Genomic DNA, 26,182 nt, shown 5'->3' on the forward strand with positions numbered 1-26,182 from the left:
TTGCTTATATAGAAAATTCTGTTATATACAAGGTCAGTCCAACAAGAAGAGATCATGGTCTTAAATTTGTATATACCAAATAGAATAGGTTGAAAAGACATATAAAATAAAACTTACCAGAACTAGAAGAACTTATATCCACAGTCATAATTTTAATACAACCCTAAATAACTGATCAACAAGCAGACGAAGTTAGGAATGTAGAGGATCTGAACAATGCAACTAACAGATTGGATATAGTTAACAAAAAAACAAAAACAAACAAACAAAGAACATTGCACCCAACAGTGCCATAATTCATTCTTTTAAAGCATATGTGTGGAACATTTTGCCAAAGTGTGTGCTGGCCAATAAAGCCTCAGCAAAGTTCAGAAAACTGAAATAATTCATTGTGCTTTTTAATCACAATGAAATTGAGCTGGAAATCACCTAGAAACTAAAAATTAAGTGTTGGCAATAAATGAGGTACATTTTTAACTTAAGGATCTAGAAAGAACAGTAAAGTAGATCAAAGCAAAGGAAAAGAAAGAAGTAAAGCAAAGAGCAAAATTTAATAAATAGTAAAAGTGCTGAGTGTTGATGATTCACAAAAGTAAAAGTTGTTTCTTTGAAAATTCACAAAATAGATAAGGATAAAACTGATTCAAAAAAAAGGAGGCAGAATTAATTTGATGTCATTAAATGCAGCACTATTTTGTACCACCAGGATGAAGAAAGCAACCAAATAAATTGACAAAAGTTTGTTATTCACATAGAATTGGTATTTAGAGACTTATTCTGTCTTTTCATTATATTCTGTGATATATGTTAAAAGGAAAAATATAAGTGAAAACAATTTCTAAAAACTTCCTGGACAGTTGTATCATCCTTTTATTCAATCGTGTTTTTCTTGCCACATAAAATCAAACCAGGAATGTTGGTGATGTAGCATTTTTTTAAAGGAGTACTTATTATTATTCCCTAGTTTTTTCCTCAGGCCATTGCAAGTTTAATACACACTGTTGTTAAGAAAAGCAAAGGGTCTGAAATTTTTATCCTACTTGTAAGCTAACAGGATAACTTGCCACCACAGTTTTAAGGATGCTGGTGGAAGACCTGAGACTTCTGGACCAGAGAGCTGGTCCAACTGTGTCAACTAGGAGCTGGGGCTCAGGGAATCAGTGCAAATATGCTGATACTCTATATTCAGTGGGTTGCATTGCTGAAGAGGCACCAGGGCCAAGGTTCCAGCACTTAGGGACAAGCAGCAGACAATACAGTTTCCTACCTCAGGGGAGGAAGCAGTAGGTCTCCTTGAGCTGTTTAGTTGCCTGTGTGGCTGAGTGCAGAAACTGCTCAGTTAGAGGAGATCGATCAGCCTTGCATTCTGGCACACCTGTGGGAACATGCAGGGATGCTCAGGGCTTGTTGCAGACTGCCAGTCCCAACAGTAGTTAGGCAGGGACAGCTGTGTACTACTGCTGCCTAGCATTTACAGTATTAGTAAGACCCTTCAGGTTCCAAGATGTTGAAATATTTTTAAGGAACTACCTGAGAATAGATGACATACTGTAAGTAAATATTAAGAATGGAAATGAAGACCAGATAAGAAATACTGGAGATATAAAATACAATGAACAACTTCAGAGCTATAAATTTGAAAACATATATAACTTAAATTCCATATATTACAGATACTTGTTTCTGAGTCAATTTTTATAGTCAATAAAATCTAACAAGAAATGCTTTTTTTTTTTATTAGAGAATAGTAAAACTTTTTTTTGTGTGGAACTGAATTGATTAAGAATTTTTGAGATAGTAAAACTGATCATTGGGACAGTTCTAAAAGGAAAGTATAAAACAAAATGGAGGGGTGCCTTTTGTGCATTTAATTCTGGTCATTTGATTGTTTATATTCCTGAGGGACAGCAGGTAGGCCAGTGGAATTAGACTAAAAGCTCTTTTTAATATAATGTGTATATGTATATTGTAGAAAGAAGGGGTGGACACAGAGGAAGAGCAAGTGAAATTGGGGAGGCATGACTACTCAATAAACGATGGTAGGATAATTGGGTTTGCATATTGCAAAAAGAAGTTCCAAATTAATTAAACATCTAAAAGTGAAAAGAAGAAAACCATTGGAAGAAATTATAGAATATTTTTGTGACTTCAGGGTAAGGAAGGATTGGACTAGAAAACTCATAAAGGAAGGTGGATAGATATGGCTACATTGAAAAAAATAATCTTGTTATGTGAAAGACACTAAACTGTTAGAAGACAAGCCACACAAAGTGTTTGTATTTAGACTACATAAAGAATTCATTTAAAAACGAAAAGAAGACCATGGATCCAAGAGAATAAATACATGAAAAAGTGCTTTACTTTATTAATACTCAGGGGAATGCACATTATAATAACAGTAGTGCTACTTGACACCCATTGAGTTGTCAAAATAAATATACTACCCAGGTCTAAGATGTGGAGGAAAGTAACTCCCATGCAGTGAAGTTGAGAGTGTAAATTGGTACAACAACCTTAAAAGAGTAGTTCAGCAGTGTCTGTTAATTGTGGGTTTTTGTTTTGTTTTAATTAAAGATCTTGTCTGTGGGAATTGTACTGTTCCTTAAGAAACTCCTATATCTGTTTGGAAGGTAGCTGTGAGGATGTTCACTGCAACATTATAATAATACAATAATAAACTATTATTAATTGTAATACAGTACTAAATAATACAATAATAAACAATAAGAAACTATTGAGAACAGCATAAATGGCCGTTAGTGGGGAAATAGAAATTCTGGTCTCTTCATGCAGTAGAGTATTATGTGGTAATAAAAAGGAATACATTTGACCAGATACACTTGATTCAGTATATACTCAGTCTTGAAATTGTGATTTAAAAAAAAAACCCCAATTTTTAATTATTCTAGGTACTTTTCAGTATTTAAAAAATATTAATGTGTTCTTTACACATAGAATAATTTGAAAAGGGTAATACGGTGATACATCATTCTGTATGTGAGATAGAGTTTCAAGAGATTTTGTGTCTAATGTATTAAACTATCAAGACACCCTTTAAATATTGAATACTTATTTTTTTTGGTGGGCATAGGTGGTTACTGCTTTCTACTTAAAGTAGAAATTTTGTACTTAAAGTAGAAAATTAGTCTAGCAATTGTTTGTTCATAAGTGACTAAAACTTTTCAGTTTTTTTAACCTTTCTCAAATCTGTCACCTCATTATGATAATCTGTTCATTTATATAGGGCATTATTTTCAAAGACTGTCCTCTCATGATTAAATCGTAACTAAGTACAGTTGTATTCTCGGATATTAGGGTAAAATGAGATTAATATCTTTCTGTGGTTTATTAATATCCTAAGAGTGCAGGCTGTTTATGGAAAGTTAGAAATACGTAGACATATACACAGCATATACATGGTACACAGAATATGCATTCTGCTCTATTGCTTGCAACTTAATAATATGAGGGTCTTTTGGATAAGATGGAGGATTTCTAAAAATTCATCATAAAGTATTCTATCTAGTTAAATTTGGGGGTTTATGGCCTTTTCAATGTGCCTTTAATGCTTTGATGAAATGAAGTCTTGTCATCTTCCCTTAACTACCTTTTCCAGCATGTTCATTGAATAAGGATTAATCCAACATGTCTATTAAAGAAGTTATTTTTTCACACCAAAATGAATACTTCTTTTTTTTCTTAGCAGTGTGGATTTGGTGCAACATATTTGATGTTCTGGAATAGATTTTAATTTATTTAGCCTAAAAATAATCCTAAACATTATGACTACTTTGAAATACATTGACCAAGGTTAGGTTAGTCTCTTGCATTCATGCCATAATTATGGCTTTAGTGGCTTAATGGGATTCTTTAATTTTATTTTATAATTTTTGTGAAGGTGCAACTTTAATGCTAAGTGTACAAAAACAAGTCTTTGTTGAAAGAAGCAGCAGTGGGACACACACGCACACGGGAAATTTTTATGAGGAACTGACTTTACACAGTTGTGCCACCTTCTACTCGTGGGTATCCAGAGCAGGCATCAGGAAGATCCAGAGGGAAGGAAGTACAGACTCATTTGCTTTTGGGAGTATATAGAGTTTAGAGAGGCCTTACCTTTTTTTAAAGGGTTCCAACTGAATAACTCAGGCCCACCCAGGATAATCTCCCGTTTGAGTAGAGTCAACTGGTTAGGGACTTGAATTACATCTACAGAATCTTTTCACAGCAGCACCTAGATTAGCATTTGGTTGAATAGCCGGGAGAATGCTAAAAAAAGGGCAAGTGCCTCCTTTTTGTCTCCCAGCTCTTAAGAAGGAATGTGTCTTACTGCTCAGCCTAACTGGTAAGGCACACTAGAATGGAATTCTGGCAACTGTAGCTCAGTGGAGCTAAATTGACACACCCAGGTAACTAACTTTTCTCCTTAAATAGTAGCTTCCTTTATTTTGATTATTGATATTAAAGGATAATCTCATTGATGAACAAGAGATATAAATTTGGGTATTATTAGAAGATACACAGCTATTTCTAGGAGGTTAAGATCAATCAGGAATCATGTGGTCCATTTTTGGTCTGTATTTAGTTTATATTTAATAGGTTTACTTGTTCCTACCGACCTTGTTCTTTATTTTCCTCCCTCGCATCAGTTTTCCATGTTTAGTGTACACATGCCTTTTAACAGTTAATATGAAGAAAAGGGGATATTCGGGGTTTTTATATAAGCAAGATTCCAATGTATTACAAGTCAAGTAATCTGGACAGAGGTCTGATTCTTGTCTTAAATGAAAAGGAGCAACTGACCAGGGAAAAACAGGTCACATCAACTGAAAACTAATTTATTTCTTGATTCTTTTATCCACTAGACATTTTAATTAGCAGTAATCGCGCCTCGGATAAACCTCATTGGCTACGATACTGCCACTGCGCAAAGCTTCCACTAGACATTTTAAAAAAATTTCCTTTGTGGTAGGGAATATACTAAGTCCTGAAGATACAGTTAAATATAAGATAACAGTGCCTGCTCTTTCATAGACAAGCTGGAGAAGTATAGATTTTAATTAGAAGTAAATTAAGCCGGGTTAGATGATACTATTTTTCATGAGTTCCTAATTTTGTTCCAGTAGTGGGTATAACTTAGAGGGGCCACAGACTTTAAAGTCTTGAGGCTTCCTAGATAGGTTTTTCAAAATTACTACAAACCATTAGAGAATTTTAAGGAAGAAGTGTTTTTATACTTTACTGGGAGGAAGGCCTTTATTTTGGTTATTGATATTACAGGATATTTTATTGATAAGGGATATAAATTTAAGTGTTATTAACTATTAAATTTGCATATGTAGATAAAGTCTTTGCAATTTATGAGCTGTAGACTTTGAGGATTAGGGTTCCATTTATTGTGTAATAGTTTCTACTACTTAAAATCAGTTCTTTCAGCATGGAACAATTAGAATAAAATGCTCTGTTTTTCAAAGAAAATCAAATTAACTTGATTTATAAGTTCTCCCCCCCCCCCATAGAATGCCAATTTTGTATTTCAGTAAGAAGATCTGGCATGGTAAGCCTAGGAAGGCCATAATTCAGCTGCTTACAGCTCTCCCAAATGCAGTAGGTGTTCACAGAGGCTTGCATTTCTTTTTTGAAAGATTTTGTTTGTTTGTTTGTTTGTTTGTTTGTGAGAGCCAGAGAGCACGCATGAACCTGTGAGTGGGAGGAGGGGGGGAGCTAATCTCAAACAGACTCCACACTGAGCGCAGAGCCTGACATGGGCTCACGAACCCTGAGATCATGACCTGAGCCGAAATCAAGAGTTGGGGTGCTCAACCGACTGAGCCCCCAGGTGCTCCCGAGGCTTGCATTTTTTATGGCTGCATGAATTTGTTTACTGTGAGGATATATTGTTACATCTCCTACTTTGTAGATAAAATTAGAGAGCTGAACTCTAGAGTTGGTAATATGGAGTTATGTTTATTGAACATGGTATTTTCTCTCCCATTTCACTAAACATCTGAGTGTGAAGAATATCCTAAGAAACATGGGGCAAGAATCCTAATCTTAAGTAGAATTTTAACCAATAGTAGAAATGAAGAGATGAGATCTATATACATAATAGAGTTGCCTTATAAAAATGTGTCATTGGTAAGAATCAGATGACTAGAACTCCTAGAGAAATTGAAGATGGAAGAGCTCCTGAGACAACTAGTCAAAAATGGGCCTCAGAGATACTTTCACATTTCATGCGGACATGGAAAAAGAATAGGTTCAATGATGCTGCTTCCAGTGTGGCATAGTGGAGAGGACATGAGAAAAAGAGTCAGACTTGCGTTTATATTCTGGGTCTTTTACTTACTCTTTAAAGCACTTGCGACAAGTTACTTTCTCTGACTAAATCTCATCTGTAAAATAAGGTAACTTTAGGATTAGTAAATATGAAAGGATTATTTTTAGTATTTTTTATATTGATTGTTTTATAATATAGACAGTTGATAAATCTTTAGGTGTATGTGGTCATTTTCAAAGAGATGTTTTCTTCAATTATGATTACTATTAACATTATTTAAATTGAACCTCATTTTCAAAATTAATCACGGTAATTATTAATGGTAGCTTAATTCGTAAGCATTACAATGATTTCATGTGGTTGTTACAAAGCTTGTTTTATACCTGAGAAAATGTTTCCATTGCCTTCATATTTCAGTTAGATGGGAAATAGCATCTGTTACATCAGTTCCTTAATTAGCTGAGAGGAAATGGAGCAAACTTATTCTCAAAGAGTGGACTTGGGTGTCCTGTCTAAGCAAATCTTGTTGTTGTAGGTAAGAGAAGTCTTTCATCACTAGTGGATAAGTGGTGCACCATTCCTTGGTCACTGAAAATACTTCCTTCGTCACTGAAAATACGTCCTTGGTCACTGATGAAACATATTTTAAAGCTGTAATTAAAGCTTTGAAGCAAAGAATAACTTTGTGATTATACAGTTCTAGTGATGTCAGTGGGTAATAGGGAGAGGAATTTAAGAACTGCACTTCAGTTCCATGTCTCTGAAAGTTGAGCGTGCTCGAAATGATTTCTAATAAAGAAGACATAAAACATGGATTCTCTGAACTTTTATTGTTTATTCTGCTCAGAGATCATGCTTTTCTTTGGTGAGGTAGGTGAATTCTCAGGGAATTACAGTAGAGTGTAAAAATAACAAAATGTAACGTTTAACTTAAACATTAATTATTATAACTGGATAGTATATAAAATATATAGAAGTGACAGTTTGTAACAGTAGAGAGTCATGAGTATAACAGGCCAGTTTAGTTAGTAAATAGTTCAGGAATTTTTTGAACAGTTTTTAGGGAAATTATATATATTGCCTGCATAACTGTAATTCATGAAGAAGGCATTCCTACAGCTGTTTTTACCTATTAAAATGCCTGCAGAGTGGCATTTAATAAAGAAACAAAAGATAACAGACCCTGTTTTTACTCTATTTTTGCTTGACCACCACCTATTTGATGCAAGTGTTTGAAGGTGCGGTTAGCTGTTGTGGTTCCACTTAACGACCTAACGTGTATTCAGACTGTTGAAACCCGTTCCAGTCATGCTAACAACATCACTGAAGAAGAATTTTTTAAAAAAATGTTTTCAGTTTATTCACATCTTTGAATGTACATGTTAGTCTTATTCTGGGTCAGTCATTTTTCACAAGTACCCACAGGAAGTGAAAATAATTCAGTATCTTTAAGGGGAAAGGGAAATTGCGTTACATAATACACTGTGCCACATTAAATAATCACTTTTATGGTTCTGTTTTGCTGATCCAGTTATCGTGAAGGTTTATTAGAAAAGTATCACTTTTTATAGCTATATTTTGTTAGCCACATTTTAATAAAAGATTAGAAGAAAAGTCTTGGATTTTATAGGTTTTGGATGATAGAGGCGGTGTAATAGGAGAAATGTAAACCTGGAGAACCTTAAATTCACCTAATTCTTCAATGAAGTAAAATTATCCTTGCTTTTTATCCTCTGGGAAGTATAGAGAGGTGAAATATGTTAATACTTTGGAATTCTTAGGAAAAGAACTCTGCTTCTAATGCATGAACCATTTGGACAATCTAGTACTATGTTTTTAATCACCATTGGACATCATGTCATCTATTAACCAGAAATAAGAGGTATGCTATTCACAGTATTTATACCTACTACCACTTGGCTGTGCATTAAAACCATCTGTAGAGCTTTTCAAAATATGAAAATCTCTGGGGTGTGTTGTGGATACCTATCTATATTTTTTTCAGTTGAAATCAGAGGGACAATTTTAAGATACTTAAATATACCACATAATTATCAGTGTTACAAATATTTTAGATAAGAAACAGAGGGCGCCTGGGTGGCTCAGTTTGTTAAGCATCTGCCTTCGGCTCAGGTCATGATCCCAGGGTCCTGGGATTGAGCCCAGAGTCAGGCTGGCTCTGCGCTCGGTGGTGAGTCTGCTCGTCCTTCTGTCCTTCTGCCCCTCTCCCTGCTCTCTCTCTCTTAAATCAGTATCTTAAAAAAAAACCAGAGAAACCCCCCCCCCACACACACACACACAGGGGCACCTGGGTGGCACAGTCGTTAAGCGTCTGCCTTCAGCTCAGGTCATGATCCCAGGGTCCTGGGATCCAGCCCTGAGTCAGCCTCTCTGCTCAGTGGGGAGTCTACTTCTCCCTTTCCCTCTGCCCCTCCTTTAACCTCCACTTATGCGCTCTCTCTCTCTCTCTCTCTCTCTCTCAAATAAACATATAAAAATTCTAAAAAAAAAAAAAAAAACCCAAACTATTGTTACTCTGGTTTGACTTACTTTTATCATTCTAATCTTAATTCTAAAATTTTCCAAGGTTGAAAGTCACTGCCATGAAAATAATTAAAATATCCTAGGTAATTGGGGGTGGGCACCTGTATTTTTTAATCTAAAGGAATGACTGATTAATTGTTATTTCATTCAATTTAATTAATTTTATTATTATTTTTTTACTGTGGCTTTGATTTTGGGGCTTCCTTGTAGAGGAACTAGGACTTCCTTGTTGGTTGGTTATGTTAACATAATGACAGGCAGTGGAATTCATATTACCTGGAAATCATCTTTTAAGGAAAGGCTAGGAGGGGAGTAGGGATACTAGGAGGTACATAATAAAAAGTATTAGGTACTATGAACTTAATCACTGTCTTTGCAACCTTGTAACCTTTACAAATGAGAAAATATAATTTCAGGAGGTAGTTATTTCACCGAATAACCTAGATCAGTCAAGTTCAGTTATGCACTTTGATAAGACAGTGAATTTTGGTGTCTGTCACTCATTTCAATTGCAAGTAAATAGTTACTCCATTACTACTTACTTCCTGTGTGTCTTCCTGGCTAGCTAGCCTGTGAGCTTCTTCAGGGCTTGTATGTCTGTCCATTTAGGCGTCATAAACCTTGTTTACTTAGGAAGGTGCCTTCTGTTTAGTAGAAAAACTCAAATACTGAGTAAGTAAATGAATGTATGAATGAGTTGCTCAGGGTTACAGAGGTAACTGAAATAAGGTACTGAAATAAGGCTAGTATTTCAGTCTTTGTTCACTTTTTTGAGGTAGGTAATGTGGAAAGGCCTTGTTTGTTGTCTTTCTACTTAATCAGTTCTTTTTATTTGTTCTCTATTACACAATGACCAAATGCTGATTTAGGGTTTGGAGCATACTTAACACTCCAGTTATTGTTAATAAATATGAATACTTGGTAGGTGCTCAGGACCATGGAATATGAAACAGTTTAGCATATTCCTTTTTTCCTTACCAAGGATCTTAAAGTTCAGGTGTGACAATAGAGCTCTGTAGTTACGCATTTCTGTATTAGAGACAGTTGTGTTTTTGATGCTGCTTATCACCGATGGGTTCAAGATTACCTGAAGGAGGCTGTGAGTTAATATTTGGGCAATATGAATGCTGTAAATAGCTACAGTGGCCTTAGGTTGGACAGACAGGACATTGCAAAGTAACAACTATAAATAATAGAGCTGCGCTTCCTCTTCTCTGTTATAGTCCTCAAGGACTGTAATCTAACAACCCATGTGCCCTTGCTCTCTTACGTTTTGGAAAATCCTAATTATATAACATTAAGCTATGGTCTTTGGCTTCCAAAGAAATGAGGCAGGCCGTAGCTGTATGTGGATCCTTCAAGATAACCTTTACTTTCCTATGATTGTAGTTTATTCCTCTGATTCATCTTTTTATTTTGAATATGTGTCTTTACTTCAATTACATGTTTAGTGTTTTTATTTTTAATCACAGAAGGCAGGTAGAATATTCTGTTTTGGTATTGCCTAGTTGATATTTTTCTTTATAGGTCTTATATTGAATTTTTTAGATGTTCAGTGATTTTCCCTAACCTACGTAGAAAAGTACACATGTAGAATGCATAAGAAACACCATGTGGCTTAGGAGTTTAGTAATCATTTAACCGGTATATTTTATTTACTTGCTACTTTTAAGTTTATAATACAGAAATTTAATTCCAGATGTTTTTAAAATGCTTACTGTATACAAAATATTTTGCCAGATGTGTTGAGGAAATGATTTCTAATGTATAAGGACAGTAGTGAGTAAAGCAAATGCATAATGATTTAAAAAAAAAAACCTAATTTGAATTTAGTGATGCTTTTGAAGTAAATTTGTATTGTGTTCATTAGAATAGCGTGTATATATGTTGAGAAACCAGTAGTACATTTGTATGTGACACATTGTTTTCATTGATAAAATACGCATACATATAAAATGTCAAATACTCAAGAGAAACTGATGAAAACATTATAATAGAAGTGCAAGTCCACATCTGTGCAGACTAGAACAGAGAAGTATACATCTGTGGGTTATATACCAAACTCTTATGTAGGCATTTTAAAAATGTACTTGAGTAATACAAAAAGTGGGAAGGAACCATCTTGCTCTCCAGAGGCTTACTGCTCTGTATACTGATAGGGAAGACTATCTGTAGTACAGTGGTAGTATGTAGTGTGATAGAGCCGTGAAATTCCATGGAAGCAAAGTAGGGGAGGTGGATTCCGAGAGAGAGGGGGTGATGGGAAAATATTATGGAAGCAGTAGTATTTGGACTCTTCAGTTTCACTAATTTTTAATAAATTCCTTTTACTATTCTTTTGGTCTATTTTGTGTAGAGCTCATGGAATAAACATGGTTTATTCCTTCTTCTGGGAAACTGTAGTCATCTTTATGTGCTGTTCCAAATCCAAACCCTATATGGAAGACAGTTCAGTGCTTTGATTAGCTGAGCTCTCCCCCAGTCCGCTACCGCAGAGATTACAGGTGGATCTTTATTGAGCTTCTTTCTCATAAAAATTTTATTTTAAAGTAATTCCATGTTTTTAGTTAATGTTTAGTATATTTTTATTGACTAAGTTAATTAAAAATTAGATTATGTTAAGATGGTACTCTTTATCCCCAAAGTGCTTTCTGATTTTATTTTCCTAAATTACAGCCTGTAGTCATGTCCGTTTATTTGCTGTTGTTTAGTCATCCATTCTGTTATGTTCCTGCTTATATCATTTCCTACAGTCCTCTCTTCCTGTTAGATTTTAGAGAGCAACCTTTTCAGGACCGCAGTAACATCACTTGTTGATAGGTCTTAGGAGACGCCTGGCCCTCCTCTGTGTGCCGTACAGACGTGGCACAGGTCGAGCTCGTCCCAGTCCTGGTCCTTTGGTGTTAAGGGCTAGACTTAGTACACTTGCACAGGTGAGGACACCAAGGGTCGGGTGTTTTGTCTGAATACAGTTGGTAAGTATAGTATCATAAATTCCTTAGAATATCAGCAAATGAGTATTCAAAAATCACATTTAAAAATCATATTCTAAAACAAATGTTTTGTTTTGAATGTCTGTAGAATTTACTGTCTAAATAAATTCCCTCAGGAAAAGTTACCTTAGTAATAGTGAACCATATTCTGTCATTCTCTGAACTCTCTTCTTAATACTATCACACTTGGGCCTGGGAATGACCTTTGCTCAAGGCAGTAAGTTAATTCTGTAGGTGGCTTTGTCAGAATAATCATCTTGTTTCTTGTTACTGTCTTCAGTGAAATAACTGTAATCTTTTTTATTATTTTGGTTTTAAAATAATTATATTTAACCTTTCTTACTTAGTAGTGTACTGTTAGTTGTAAAGTGCTGAAGGCGGATTGTGTAAACTGAAGTCAGTTTAGCTGAGTGACACTGAGTAAGTCAGGGTTCTGCCCATTAGTTTATCTCATTTTTCAGTAAGAAAGAGGTGATTTATAATAATACCTACCTCTAAGGCTTTGAAAGAATTAACTTTGTAAGATGTAAAATGCTGAGTATGAGGCCATATGTGTTTACTTCTGTTAATCGTATTAGCTGTGACTTTATCTTTGTATCTCATGCTGTGCTCTAGGAAAAGTTGAACAGTTACAGGGCATCTCCTGTGATCAGTGCTAAGGAGTATGGAGGGGAGTTTGATTCTAGACTTCTTGGAGCTTTTTAGATAGTAATACAAATCAGACTTACTATGTCAGAAGATAAAACGATAGAAGGAAACATCCTGTCTGAGAGGACCTGGGGAAGATTTCATTAAGAGATGATTTTTGAAATTGGGATTTTGATTTGGGGGGGAGAAAAAGTAGAAATGTTAAGTCTTTTTCTTTTTTCTTAGTGTACTATCAGCAAGTAAATGTTCCAATTTAATATTTTAAAACACCACTTTTTAAAACAAATGACTGCTTTTCTATACCTTTAATAATCTTTTCTTACATATACTCTATAGTGAAGAGAATAAAACAGTATACAAAATTTCACATAGGAATAGCAAAAGGATTCTAATGCTTTGAGGAAGTGTTTTATGCTTCCATGGGCAATAACTGCTTTTATACGGGTAATCGTTAGCAACAGAAACTCATCCCCAGGTTTCCAAAAGGATTTCCTGACAGTTCTTTATTTCTGTTCTCACTCTCTATTTTTGTTAACCGTTATCCAGCCCATTGATCTTTAAACTTGCTGGGAAGTGAAATTAAAAATCACTTGATCATTTTTGTCTTTTTATGGGAAATTCTTTACACATATTTAGTTCAGTCTTTTCACCTTCACTGTAGTATCATCAAGATCAGCTTCCCGAAGGGTCACAATCCAAAATTATTTCCGCATACTACAAGCCGCTCAGATCTAGAGAAATCTTGATAATTTTTGGTCGTCATTGGAAGAAACCAGTGTTATTTGGCCATAATTTGGCCATAACTGGTGATATATAAGTTTAGTTTAGACGCAGGGTCATTACACATTTAAATTAGTAGAATTACTGTATGAAAACTGGAAGGAGGGCATACCTGACAGTCTTTTAGTATTGTTTATGGGAAATGTTTCTTGCGAAGGAAAAGTATTGAGAATAGTCCCTTTGTTCTTAACTTGGAAAATATTGACATAACGATAAAAGTTCTTCAAATTTGGTAAATTGTTTCATTGTGCTTAATTATTTGAGCGAGTGAGCGCAAGTGGGAGGAGCAGAGGAAGGCTGAGAATCTCAGGCGGACTTTACACTGAGCACAGATCCCCACGTGGGGCTCGATCCCATAACCCTGAGATCAGCACCTGGGCCAGAACCCAGAGTCGGATGCCCAACTGACTGCACCGCCCAGGCGCTCCTCGTTGTGCTTAATTTAACAAGCATTTGTCGAATGCCTGCTTCTTAAAGAATTTCCTGGAGGAGGCTTCAGCAGAGTGAATATAGACATATTCTAATCTTCATATATTATTAGAAAATAATTTGTTTTGAAAAATATGGTTGTTGGGGTGCCTGGGTGGTTCATCTGTTAAGTGTCCGACTCTTGATTTTGGCTCAGGTCATGATCTTGGTGTTATGGGATTGAGCCCCATGTCAGGCTCCCTGCTTAGCTGGGAGTCTGCTTCTTTCTCTCAAATAGGAAAATCTTTAAAAAAAGAAAAAGAAAATATGATTGTTGCTGGGCTCAAGTTCAAGTTAAAATTTTTGAGGAACTTTATATCCAGAGTCAGTGAGCAGTTAAATTATATGAAGTCTACTTTATGTCCAGTTTCTCAATGAATATTTCTTACTAATTTAAGATTGTATATACAGCTGGAGATAGTTACATGTTTAAGCTTTATCTCTTGGCTTAAAATATATATATTCATAAGTGTGTTATTGGAATCTTGGTTTGCTTAAATATGTAACACTTTTGAATTCCTTTCAAAAGGAGTATAAACCTTCACATTAAGAGCACAGTAGGGGCAGAAGTCTTGGGCTCATTTGCCTGACTACAAATGTGTAATTAAAAGAGATTTTTTTTAATCAGCAGGGGTTGGTACAATCAGTGTGGTCTGATGTTTCATGTTATAGAATTACTTTGTTGTTCAGATAGATGCTGTGATTAGAACATAATTTTAAACTTCACAGGGCACTGACTCCTCAGGTGTTTTAAGTAGTTCCTCACATTTTGAGAATTTTTTTGATTTAATATGTTTATGTCACTGCATATAGTAGCTTCAAAAATGAAATGGAGGATATGTAATTGAGAAGTAATGGTTAGAACTTGTTTCAGGACAATGGTTTGAATTAGCCCCAACTCATTTATAATGTTGGTTATATTGTGTATTAAGACCAAATTTTAGTTGTAAGAATCTCACCCATTGAACACTTTAAAAACTGAAGGAATTCTATGTGTTAAGTGGCCACAGGTTTATCATTTTTGTATATTTGTGTCATTGAAATTTGATAGGCAGTTGTCTCATCTAGAAAAAAAGCGTATTTGTAGACGTAAGAGATCTGTTTTACCAGGTACTTCTCTGCCAGTTGTTGATACTTTTCTTCATGTAACTTATTCAGGAATTCATTTATGGAGAAAGAGCACTTGACTTGGAATTAGGACATAGGACCAACACCAAAAAAACAAAAACCACATTTACCAAATAATTTCAGTTTGTTTCCATATCTATATCCAAAGTCCCTACTATCTCTGAATGCTATTCAAGGCATGTTTAAAATACCACACAGATTTTTAAAGGTAAAATAGAAAAAGTTCTCAAGATTCAGGATGTCAGTGTTCTGTTTCTGGCTTTTTCACTATGCTATTTTAGGGCAGTTTGCTTAATTAGGGCTCTCCTGTGGGTGATGTCTTATGCTAGGAATTCGTATTGCTACTGCAGGCTCTGAAGTCATTCTGTCAGATAGAATTGATACAACACTTACTTTCTGCATGACTTGGGCAAGCCATGTCTGTCTCGGCCTCCGTATTAATGTGTTAGTAAGAATAACAGTACTGTACTCATATGGCTCTTAGGAGGATTGGATGAGCTGGTGTGTTTATATTACTGAGCATAGTACTTGGCAAGCAGTAAGTGTTTAATAAAAGCTTAGTTACATATCATATCATCACCGCCATTGTTATTTTCATTTCTGAATTTCTTCTTCATCACCTGAGAGACTAAAAGTTATTTGAAATTTGTTATTTCTTTATAGTATACTTGTCAAGAATGTAGATCATAATAAAGTATCATTGGTAATCGTATCTATTCTATAATTAGGAATGAATGGTATTATAAAGTTCCTTTATATGCTACTAAACTTTAATTTACTATATAAATAAAGCTATATTGCTATTTCCTTGAATGTTGTCTTGTCATTTCAGCCTCTTTTAGATCAGTGGTTTTGAGCTTTGAACATATGTATATATACATAGTAATTATGTATATGTAAGTTGTCTTTGCTCCTATTTTGTTCTATTAAGATATAACTGTAGTCTTGCCAGGGTTTTGTTTTGTTTTGTTTTGTTTTGTTTTAAGATTTTACTTATTTTAGAGTGAAAGAGCACAAGCAAGGGGAGTAGCAGAGGGGGAGGGAGAGAGAAATTTTAGCAGACTCCACCACTGAGCGTGGAGCCTGGCCCAGGGCTCAATCTCAGGGCTCAAGATCATGACCTGAACCAAAACCAAGAGTCGAAGGCTTAACCGACTGAGCCACCCAGGTGCCCCTAAGTCTTGGCAGTTTTAAAAAGACTTTGACCTATTATTGCATTCCTCTGATAGAGTGAAGCAAGGTAGTACTGAGGTGATAAGAGTAAAGGAAAGGCACAAACTTTGGGTATGAAAATCAGACCTCAGAAGCATTATTGTAGAAAATCTGGGCAAGTTGACTAGAAGAGAACAAAAATAAAAGGGGGTAAAGATTGTCCAATATAACTGGCAACTTAAATACGAGGTCAAAAAGAAGCAGGCCCAGAAACCAAGATACATAATGAACGGAGATTATATAGAAGCTTATGTAGACAGAGCCACAAAAATAATACAGCAAGGCACTGTGGGGAAAACTGCAGTGTACTGATGTATTTTAATGACATTCCTCAATAATAAAAGCTCAGTTGTTCAGTAAGTATTTGTTAAGGGCCAGATACATCTCAAGTCAGTTATATACATATTATCAAGAGTTTAAAAATCAGTGAGACATGCATGGTAACAGGTAATTAAATTGCAGTATGATACTTAGAACAAAAGATAAATAAAAGCAAATATTAAAGAAGGCATTCTGGATATAGGTGATAACTTGCATAGTTATGGGTATCAGAATCCATGTTTGTGAATAGGCCAATTTATTTACAACACTGAATGAATATAAGCAAGAAATGGCACCTGAAATTTGTGTGGATTGAATGGGTATATGTATAGCAGCTTCTCTGTGTCAAGGCATAAATAACCTTATGACTGCATTTCAGAGATTTTTCTACAAAACCAGTTAGTCTTTGTCCTCACGTTTAAAAAGTCTGCACTTATTAGGATCAATAATAATTGAGACCCAGTTGTAGAGAAGTTTGGAGAAGGGAGATAATGAGCTCCAGTTGAGACATGTTGAGTGCTTTGGAGACAATGACGTCCACATGTCAAGTTGGCAGTTGAATTTGAAGGCCTAGAAATCAGCAGGGATGACTGTGCTGGAATGCAAATTTGGGACTGTGTCAATTGGAAAAATACCCATGTTGTTCTGTATTGTGAAGATTTGGTGGCACATTAAATGACATGACATTGCTCTGGATGATTATAAAACAGACATTGTAATCATGAGTAATAATGAGCTGTTTTTTCCTACATCGTATCTCTGCTGTTGACTCTTGAAATATTATATGAGGGACACCTGGGTGGCTCAGTTGGTTAAGTGTCTGCCTTTGGCTCAGGTCATGATCTTGGGATCCTGGAATTGAGCCCTTGTCGGGCTCCCTGCTCAGTGGGGAGTCTGCTTCTCTCTCTCTCTCCCTCTGCCCCTCCTCTTCAGTCCCTCTCCCCGCTTATGCTTGCTCTCAGTCTCTCAAATAAATAAGTAAAATCTTAAAATATATATATATATAATTTGAAATGTAACTGTAGAAAGAAATCAATGCCTTGACCAACGTTTCTAAGAGATGCACCATGTTTGATGTATATCCATTTGCCATCCCTCCTCTCTCCTTCATTTCAACCTTTGATTTGTCCCAAATTATTTATTGAAGTGAGAAAGGGTGTAGATTCTTAATGTAGGGATTGGGTACAGAAGTATGTACTCTAATCCTATGGTAATTTCTTGTTTGTTTTTTTATGACTGAAAGAGAACATCTATGGATAGGTTTTATTGACTTCTATAGTAATTGCCAATTCTGTATTGCCTTTATTATCCATTACAGAAACAGAAAACGAACACAGGGAGAAATTGTTTGTATTGAATAATTATTAGGCTTAAAACTCACTCTTGAAGGAATTTTCTTAACTCTACCTGAGTTTAGAATGGACTACAATTGGATAAATCTGGCTTCTGGGTAGAGTGATCTTAAAAGCTTTTTTTTAAAAATCAAGTTTGATAATGTTCATTTTAAGAAGTCTGAGGATGAAAACATGGGTCCCCCCCACCCCCACCCCCACTGGAGATTCTTGGTATTTATTCCTTATTGCTGCCTTGTGTGCTTATGTTGCTGTTAGTTGATTTTTTTTAGTTTTTCATCTTTTTCTATTTTGGTGAGAACCCAATGGGCCCTTTTCATTTGGAAGCTCTTATCCTTCAGTTTCATTTTAAAAGTATGTATTACGTTGATTTTTCTCCCTTCTTCCTTTTTCTCTTTCTTGGTAAGACATCTGTCATTTAGTTTCTGGGCCTTTTGAACTACTCCTCTAATTTTTATACTGTTCTTTACCATTTTCCCCCTGTGTCTTTGCTGCTACTTGGAGGGAGAGTTTCTAAATTTTTATCTTCCAATATCTCTATCAAGTTTTCATTTTTGCTATCATATTTTTAGTTTCTCAAGTTCCCTTTTAGGTCTTGAATTTTCTTAACAGCATCCTTTATCTGTTTCAAGGATAGTGTCTTCTCTTAACTCTCTGCAGGGTTTCAAATTTTTCTTCTTTCTGGTCAGTGGTTGCTTTCTTGAGGTTGTTTTCTGTTTGTTTGTTGGGCTGGTCAGACTCCCAGAGAAAGATCTTCCAGTCTCCCTTCCCTAGTGTGTGGGCTGACTCACTGCCCTCACTCTAGATAAGGAGTGGGGTAGAAGGCTGGACACCTCAGCCTTCAGTATGTAAGTGATCCCATGAACTGCCCCTCAAAACCCAGTTCTCGGGGCACCGGCTGGCTCAGTCAGTTAAGTGTCTGCCTTCAGCTCAGGTCACAATCCCAGGGTCCTGGGATTGAGTCCTGCCATCAGGCTCCCTGCTCAGCAGGGAGTCCTTTTTCCCTCTACCTCCTACCCCCTGCTCATGCTCATGCTCTGTCTGTCACTCTCTTTCAAATAAATAAATAAAATCTTAAAAAAAAACAAAAACTAGTTCTATAAAATGAACTCTTTAGGAATATATTTCTTATCTTTTGCTGGGAATTACAGAATGCCAGCTATCTGGGGAGAAATGCTTGCCATTTCCTCAGTTTTTTCCCTGGGGGATGGGATGGGGTGGCATGGGGGGGTGGTCTACAGCAGAAATTGGTCCCTTTTCACCTGGGGTTAGCTAAATCCCTGACTGCTTAGCTCATGTGTTTTGTGGTTTCTAAATTGTTTTCTTTCCCATTTTCTTCTTCCTTATGAGTTTTGTACATTTTAAACTCTATTCTAGAATTTTAGGAGGGAGTAAAAGTACATGATTACAATAACTTCACCATCTTTATCTTTGTCTACAAATTTTTGTTCTTTTTTAAGTGTTTTAAAAACTAAGCAAAACCCTTTATTTTGAAGCAAACATTAGGAGAGGTATAACTTTCTTTTCAGTTTTTAACTGGCACTTCGGTTATTGAATTAATTAAGAGTATACATTTACCAAGGTGTTTTACAACTTAAAAATTTATTCAATAAATTCAGTAAAGCACAATGTCGAATTACACTTTAACTTTATTCTCTGTTCCTGTGATGCAAATAATATCTCTTTCTTTTCAAATCCTTTGGCAAATTTTTGTCTTTCCATATATAAAAGTTTCTGTGTTAAGTCACTTATGATTTTAGTTTTTATTTTTACACCTTCCTAAATATTTTGGATTATAAATGTCCCTCAGTTATCATTGTATTAGTATCTATATTAGTATCTGTATTTGTGTCTCACGTATATGTGTGTGAGCATGCACATGCACATGTACACTTAACACACAGACACACTAGCTTTTAGTTTCTACTTATTATAACAATTCTAGGTTAGTTTGATTGGTTTTTCTTCTCATTTATGTTGTATTTTCCTGCTTCTTTGCATGCCTGTTCATTTCTGATTAGATGCCAAATAGTGTGACTTACCTATTTGGGTGCATGTCTCCTATTCCTGTAAGTATTCTTGGGCTTTGTTCTGGGACACAGTTTAAGTTAGAAACACTTTTCATCCTTTTAGGTCTTGCTTTTAAGATTCACTTAGGCAGTACCGGAATAGTGCTCAGACCAGGTTTAATTATTTCCCATTACTGAGGCAAGCCCTTTTATTTACTTTACCCAGTATCTGTGAATCATAAAGTCTTTTCATTCTGGCTCTCTGTGAGAACCCAGCACTTTTACCGAGTCCTGTGGCTGGTACTTTCTCTAGCCTCTGGTATTTCCTCTTTTACACATGCACTGACTAGGGTTCAGCTGAGTGTTTGAGTGGACCTTGTGCAGATCTCCAGGATTCTTTCAGTATAGCTCTTCCTAGAACTCTTGTCTGAACTCTAGCTGTGTTGGTCTACCTGGATTTTTAGCTCAGTCACCTCAGCCCAGAGAGGCAGTCTGGCACCCTTCCCGGGGCTGCAGCCTGGAGACTCCCAAGCCGGAGAACTGAAGTAATCCTGGGCTTTACTTCATTGACTGGCCATCTCTCAGGCTCACTATCTTCATTACCTGATGGTCAGAGTCTTGAGAACTGTCATTTCTTGTGTTTTGCCCGTTTGTGGTTTTGTTTTTTTGTTTTGTTTTGTTTTTTGGTTGTTTCAGGCAGGATAGTGAATCTTGTCCATGTTATTTTTATCTTGGCTGGAAGCAGAAGTCCCTTACTCATGAATATAGACACACTTTTTTAGGTTTACCAAAAAATACGAGTCATTTTATTAGATCTATCTACCCAAAAAATGATAAATAAAAAAATACGAATTCTGGTGAAAAAATATCGTTAACATTTTTCAACATAAAAATTAAAATCTGTATTTAAAAATTGATTTTCCTTGCCACAGTAGAGGTATGTGTGTATACATTTTATGTTCTTTGGCATACAGAGAACCCTGAGGTTCTCAATTTTTTAACTCATTGATACCCTAGTTACTCATTTTTTCATGGTGTCTGTCCCCTAGGCAAAAGAAAATACTTAATAGGTTTTTTTAATTAAATAGTCACTTCCAAACAACCTCATTAGTATTTATATCAAAACAACTTAAAGTGAAAAAAAAATTTTGTTCATAAATTTTAATTTTTATTCACATCATTTATTAATGGGATCTCTATTTTTCTTGGGTACCATTCAGATTAGCAAACATTAGGATGCATTTTCATAGTAATGATATTAACAGAAAATACAGGCAGAAACATATACTTCATTATAGAATATATTTCCATCCTTAAAAGGCTAAGGTCCATGTATTTTCCTTAGCATGAGCTCTGCAAACATGTAAGTTGTAGTAGAGAGCTGTTTTTTTGTTAGTTCTATTAATTTATGCCAGTTTTTTATCTCCTTTGATTGGAATCTCACAATTTTTTTAAAAATTTTATTTAAATCCAGTTAATTAACATACAGTGTATTATTACCTTCAGAGGTAGAGTTCAGGGATTCATCATAGCTAAATGATGCAAACATAGCTTAAATAATTGGCAACAGGTTAGTATTAAGAAAGATAAACTCTCTTTGAGAAGAAAAATTGGTAATGTGTTTTGCAAATTTTTTAGGAGGAGCAGAACAGAGGCAAGCCTAATTGGGAGCATCTCAATGAAGATTTACATGTACTGATCACTGTGGAAGATGCTCAAAACAGAGCAGAGATCAAACTGAAGAGAGCCGTTGAGGAAGTGAAGAAATTACTGGTACCTGCAGTAAGTAATAATTTCCAAATCTTTGATTTGGGACCCAACCCCTTTTTCCATTTAATTTTTAAAAAATTACTGTAATGTTGATGTTAATAAAGAATAGGTTCTTTATTTTTTTAGAAATTTTACTTAACCTCAAAACTATTTATAATTTATAACTCATTTACTGTAGTATAATGGGCAAACACAGACATTGCTCAAATCCTAAAATGGGAAAGCCTGTTTACTTTGGGGGAAGGAAATGTTGTGAGGGGAGCAAACTCAATTGGTGTCCTACTTTTCAAAGGTATTATTATTATTGCATCACTCTTACTATAGGGTAAGAAAGTAGGTACGTTATCGTTAGGGTGATGAAAGCTTTATTGTTTTGAGGGGGGAGCAAATTCTCATTGTAAGCAGGTAATGAGTGTACAGAAAAGTCTGTACAACTAATATTTATGTTGGAGGACCTGTGTTAGTAGGAGCACATTGTTTGAGTTGCCTGTGGGTTCCAAGTACCCTCCTGGCATGTCACTGTTTCACACAGAAAGATTTCTGTTCCATAGTGAAATTTTCCCATAATATGATAAAATTTTCTTTTAGAAAAATAGGAGCTAACTTTTGCTGATCTATCAGGCACCATTCTGAGTACTTTTTCACACTTCATCTCATTTAATGTTTTTTTCTAAGATACTGAAAACTATTTAAGTTCATATTTAGGGATCTTAGGTAAAACATTGAAAGTAATTTTGGAGGGTGAAGTCTCATAAAGAAGTGACCCCAAACACCTTTGTTCTCATCCTCCCTCCCTTCCATCCTCCGTCTCTCCCTCCCTCCCCAGCCCCCTTCTTTTTGTCTTTTCCTCATTATTAAACAGCCCTTTAGTAACTCCTCATTTAGAGATGATGATTGCACTCACTCCCAGAGTATTATTTTGAAAATGAAAAATAAATTACTGCTATTTTCAAAGTCATTCTAAAAATATTTTTTATGTTTGTAAAAATGATAGAAATGTGGATCCTAATTTGCTGTTGAAAAAACTATGAATACTGTTAATATTCTGTCAAATAAAAATTTATTGACATTTACATAAATGAGTATGGTATCTATTGTTCTTTATTCCCCAGATAATCTGTTCTATAAATAAACTTACAAGCTATAAACATTTTTCATTTAGTGGACAAAATTACTTGGAAGGAAAGAATTTCACATAACTTTTGTTCAGTAGATCTTATGAACAGGTTAAATTATAAACTAAAATATATAGTTGTATACTATTAAACCATATAGTCTTCCTCCTTTTCCTTAATAATTGTGCAGTTTTGAAAAGCTGTAAAGAAAAGGGCTTTTTTCTAAGTATATTGGACTATTAGTCCCATGATCAGAAAGTTATTTAACATCACTTTTATTGCTGTATATAACTGAAAATGCTCAGCTCACATAATACTAAGTACATAAGCTCACCTAATATAGCAAATAGACCAGGCGTCTGATAATTAAAGCTCTTACTGACCTATTATTTTATTCCACCCATTCTGTGAACTACTTTAGTTCTCAAAGTTATTAACCTGGGAAAGAGCATCATATTAGAAGCTGTGTTAGTAACTAGCTATGTGTCTTTCATAGAGTTAGTAAATTTCTGTCTGTTTCATCATTTACAAAATGAGAATTGAAGTAAATGACTTTTAAAGGACCATTTTGGTGTTAAAGTTGTCTTTGAATGGACAATAGAATAGATAGTAGTAGATAAAAAATGGCAGAAGCTTTTTTAAAACTTCATACAATTTATATTTTAAAGGAAAAGAGCCCTTTTGATGATAAATCTATCTCTGTGGAAGTACTTTTAGGATTGTTATTAATTACCACCTCTGAAGTAATACAACTTTCTTAGAATTACAAATTGTAGACTAAAAGTACTTTAAAATGTGGCCTCAGTAAAGTGATTTAACTTTGTAGTAATTTCTTAATCCTATCCATTTTGTCAGATATGCTTGTTATAACATAGCTGCTATACCTGGGAATTTATTTTCATTAAACTCAACATTATTATACATTTCTGGTGATGGTGCTCTGATAAGCAAAGGTTTAAACAAAACAAGCTTTACAGTCCTGAAGTTATCAAGTGATTTGGGCTTTTACTTATAAGTTCTTGGGAGACAGAAATACATCGTATTTGAGAGCTGACTTCTGGATTTGAATCCCATCTTTGTGGCTTTTTCTGTCTCCCTTTTCTCAGCTATAAGATTGGAACATCACTGAACTGTCATGTCATTATTGTGAAATTAGATAATACATGGAGAATGCTTAGCATAATACCTCTGTTTCATAAAAGTTTGCTGTAGTTTTTTGATGCTGTCTAAATAATATTGTTTTATAATTGTATAGGTTTACATACTGTTCTTTCCAAGTACTGATTATAATATGAATGCATTAATTCAGAATTGGAGAAAATACAAGTTCCTTCTCAACTCATTCTTTTTAAGTAAAATTGGTTTGACCCTTATAAAAAGAATTCACTGTGAGGCTTCTTACAGAACCCTTTATTGTTGCTTAAATATTTTCAAAACAATATTTTTAGATTGAAAATGTGGACCCATCTTGATCTTCTGAAAAGAATTCACATATAAATTCACATACAGATTGGTTAATTTGATTGTTTTTTTTTTTTTCCCTGTTCATGTAAAAGTTATAAAGGGAAATGATTTGGAGACTAGCATTTATTTTGAAATGTATTATTTAAGGTGCCCTCGTATTAGATTCAGAATTGCAGAAAAGAATTATTGCCCCAATTCAGTCGGATTTGACTGAGTTGAAGGGTTGTCAGAATCACTGCATGAAAGACAACACATTTCTTATCAGCATTTACAATTTGTCTAACTTCAGATTGTCCCTCCAGTGAGCTGCCAATAAGATCTTTTTAATTTATTTTTATATTACATGAAAACTTTTTGAGACATTTTTGTGGTTTTCGTGTCTCAAAATTTATCTTGAGAATAATGATACTCACAATTCTGTTGATCATTTCACTCGCAATGCTTACCTAACATGTCCGTTAACAGTAACTTTCAGTTGTGCCTTTCCTGTCTCTTCACATCCTACATGTGGTTTGGAGTCTCTAGCTGTTATCGAGTGTCCAGAAAAATACCAAATTCAGTCAAATTTACTTCCTGCATCCCTCAAATATGCTCATGTCCTTTTGCCCTCATTTTCTTTACCCTTATTTCAAGCCAGAGTTACTCAAAACCCCACAGCCAGCATTTGTACTTGTAGTTTTGGACCCCACAAAACCCATCCTTACATTGCAGTCTATTCATAACCTTTATGTGCTTAAAAAAGCCTCTTGGTGGTTCCCTCTTACTCCAAGAGGAGAACGGAGAATTATTTAACATGGCTTTACAATCCCTTCATGATTTGCCATAGGTTATCTTTCAGTCTTCATTTTTCACTCCCCCCTCACCCCAAACCTAAAGTACAGACACATAGACACACATACCACTCTAGACCCATAGGTTGATTCTGTATTTATTTCATTTCTTGAAACTTCAGTCTTCTCACTTCTGGGCCTTTTGAGTTTATTCAATAAATGTTCATTGTGTGCATTTACTGTGTCAGCTGTTGAAGATACGGAGAGAGTAAATCTGACTAGCAAAGTGTCTGCCGTCTTGAAGCTTACCTTCTGGTTGGGGGGATGGGGCAGCTTGGATTACTTGACAATAAGCAAAAAGAAATATAAACTATACTAGGTTGTGCTAAAATGTGAAGGAAAAAAAGCAGGAAATCAAGAGCCATGGATTAAGGAGATATTATTTTATATGAGATGATTAGAGAATGCCTCTTAGAAGGTGACATTTGGGAAAACAGAAAACCTAATTGAAATGTGATGTAATCATTTGGGTATCCAAGGGGTTTCCAAGCAAAGAGAACAAAAGGGTGATAGCCCAGAGATATTTTTGAGGTGTGTCAAAGGGGGTCCATTGAGGAGCATAGGGAGCAGGTGGGAGAGTGGTGGGAGGTGAAGTCGGGGGAAATGGGGGAGATGGCAGGGTACAGAGGCTTGTAGGCCATGATAAGGATATTAGATTTTAGACTGACATGAGAAGCTCTTGGAGGAGTTTGAGGAGAGGAATAACACGGTCTAATTTGTATTTTATTTTTTTTATTTTTATTTTTTTCTAATTTGTATTTTAAAGATCGTTCTCAATAGAGAACACACTTTGAGGGTGATGGAGAAAGCGGAGATGCCAGGGCACAAGCACTGTATTTTATGAATGAGGTGGAAGTGCCGTGGGCTAGTGTTGAAGGGGCTGAGTGGTAGTAGATACGGGATTTATTTCCAAGGTAAAGCTAGCAGGAATTTTGATGGATTGGGTGTTGTGTGTATGTGAAGACTTCAGGGTTTTTACCCTGAGTAATTGGACTTGTTCTCTGTTTATACCATTAGGGGAGCAGGTTTGAGAGGGAAGTCAAGAAATTGGGTTTGGAAGTGTAAACGTTGAGACACCAAATGTTAAATGGGCATTTGGTTATAACAATCAGATTCGGTGAGAAGATGGGCCTAGAATATGTGAAGTTTGAAGTTGTCATCATATCAAAAGCTTTTAGAGCCAGGAGGCTGGATGCTATTATCTAAGAATTGGATAAAGGTGAAGAATAGTCTGGGGACTCAGCTCCAGGTACTTCACCAAAGAGAGA

At 35.3% G+C, this 26,182-nt stretch overlaps 1 protein-coding gene and 1 non-coding gene across 10 annotated transcripts in view; one reads left to right on the forward strand and one right to left on the reverse strand.

Moving 5' to 3' along the window:
* Positions 1-26,182, forward strand: part of QKI (QKI, KH domain containing RNA binding) — a 161,956-nt gene that overhangs the window by 88,216 nt on the left and 47,558 nt on the right. For all 9 annotated transcript variants that reach the window (XR_012378647.1, XM_073894200.1, XM_073894201.1 and 6 more), the window contains exon 4: positions 21,374-21,517. Coding sequence is in view for 8 of the 9 variants with exons in the window: in XM_073894200.1 (XP_073750301.1) it covers positions 21,374-21,517 (144 nt within the window). In the remaining variant the exon portion in view is untranslated. The remainder of the gene's footprint in view (positions 1-21,373; positions 21,518-26,182) is intronic.
* On the reverse strand, positions 4,799-4,935 carry LOC112819657 (U4 spliceosomal RNA). The gene has a single exon (XR_003206941.1). It is a non-coding gene; the product is annotated as a U4 spliceosomal RNA (small nuclear RNA).

The sequence above is a fragment of the Callorhinus ursinus genome, unplaced genomic scaffold (assembly GCF_003265705.2).
Source record: "Callorhinus ursinus isolate GAN/ISIS: 27379988/994484 unplaced genomic scaffold, GSC_fseal_2.0 scaffold6, whole genome shotgun sequence".
NCBI lineage: Eukaryota > Metazoa > Chordata > Mammalia > Carnivora > Otariidae > Callorhinus > Callorhinus ursinus.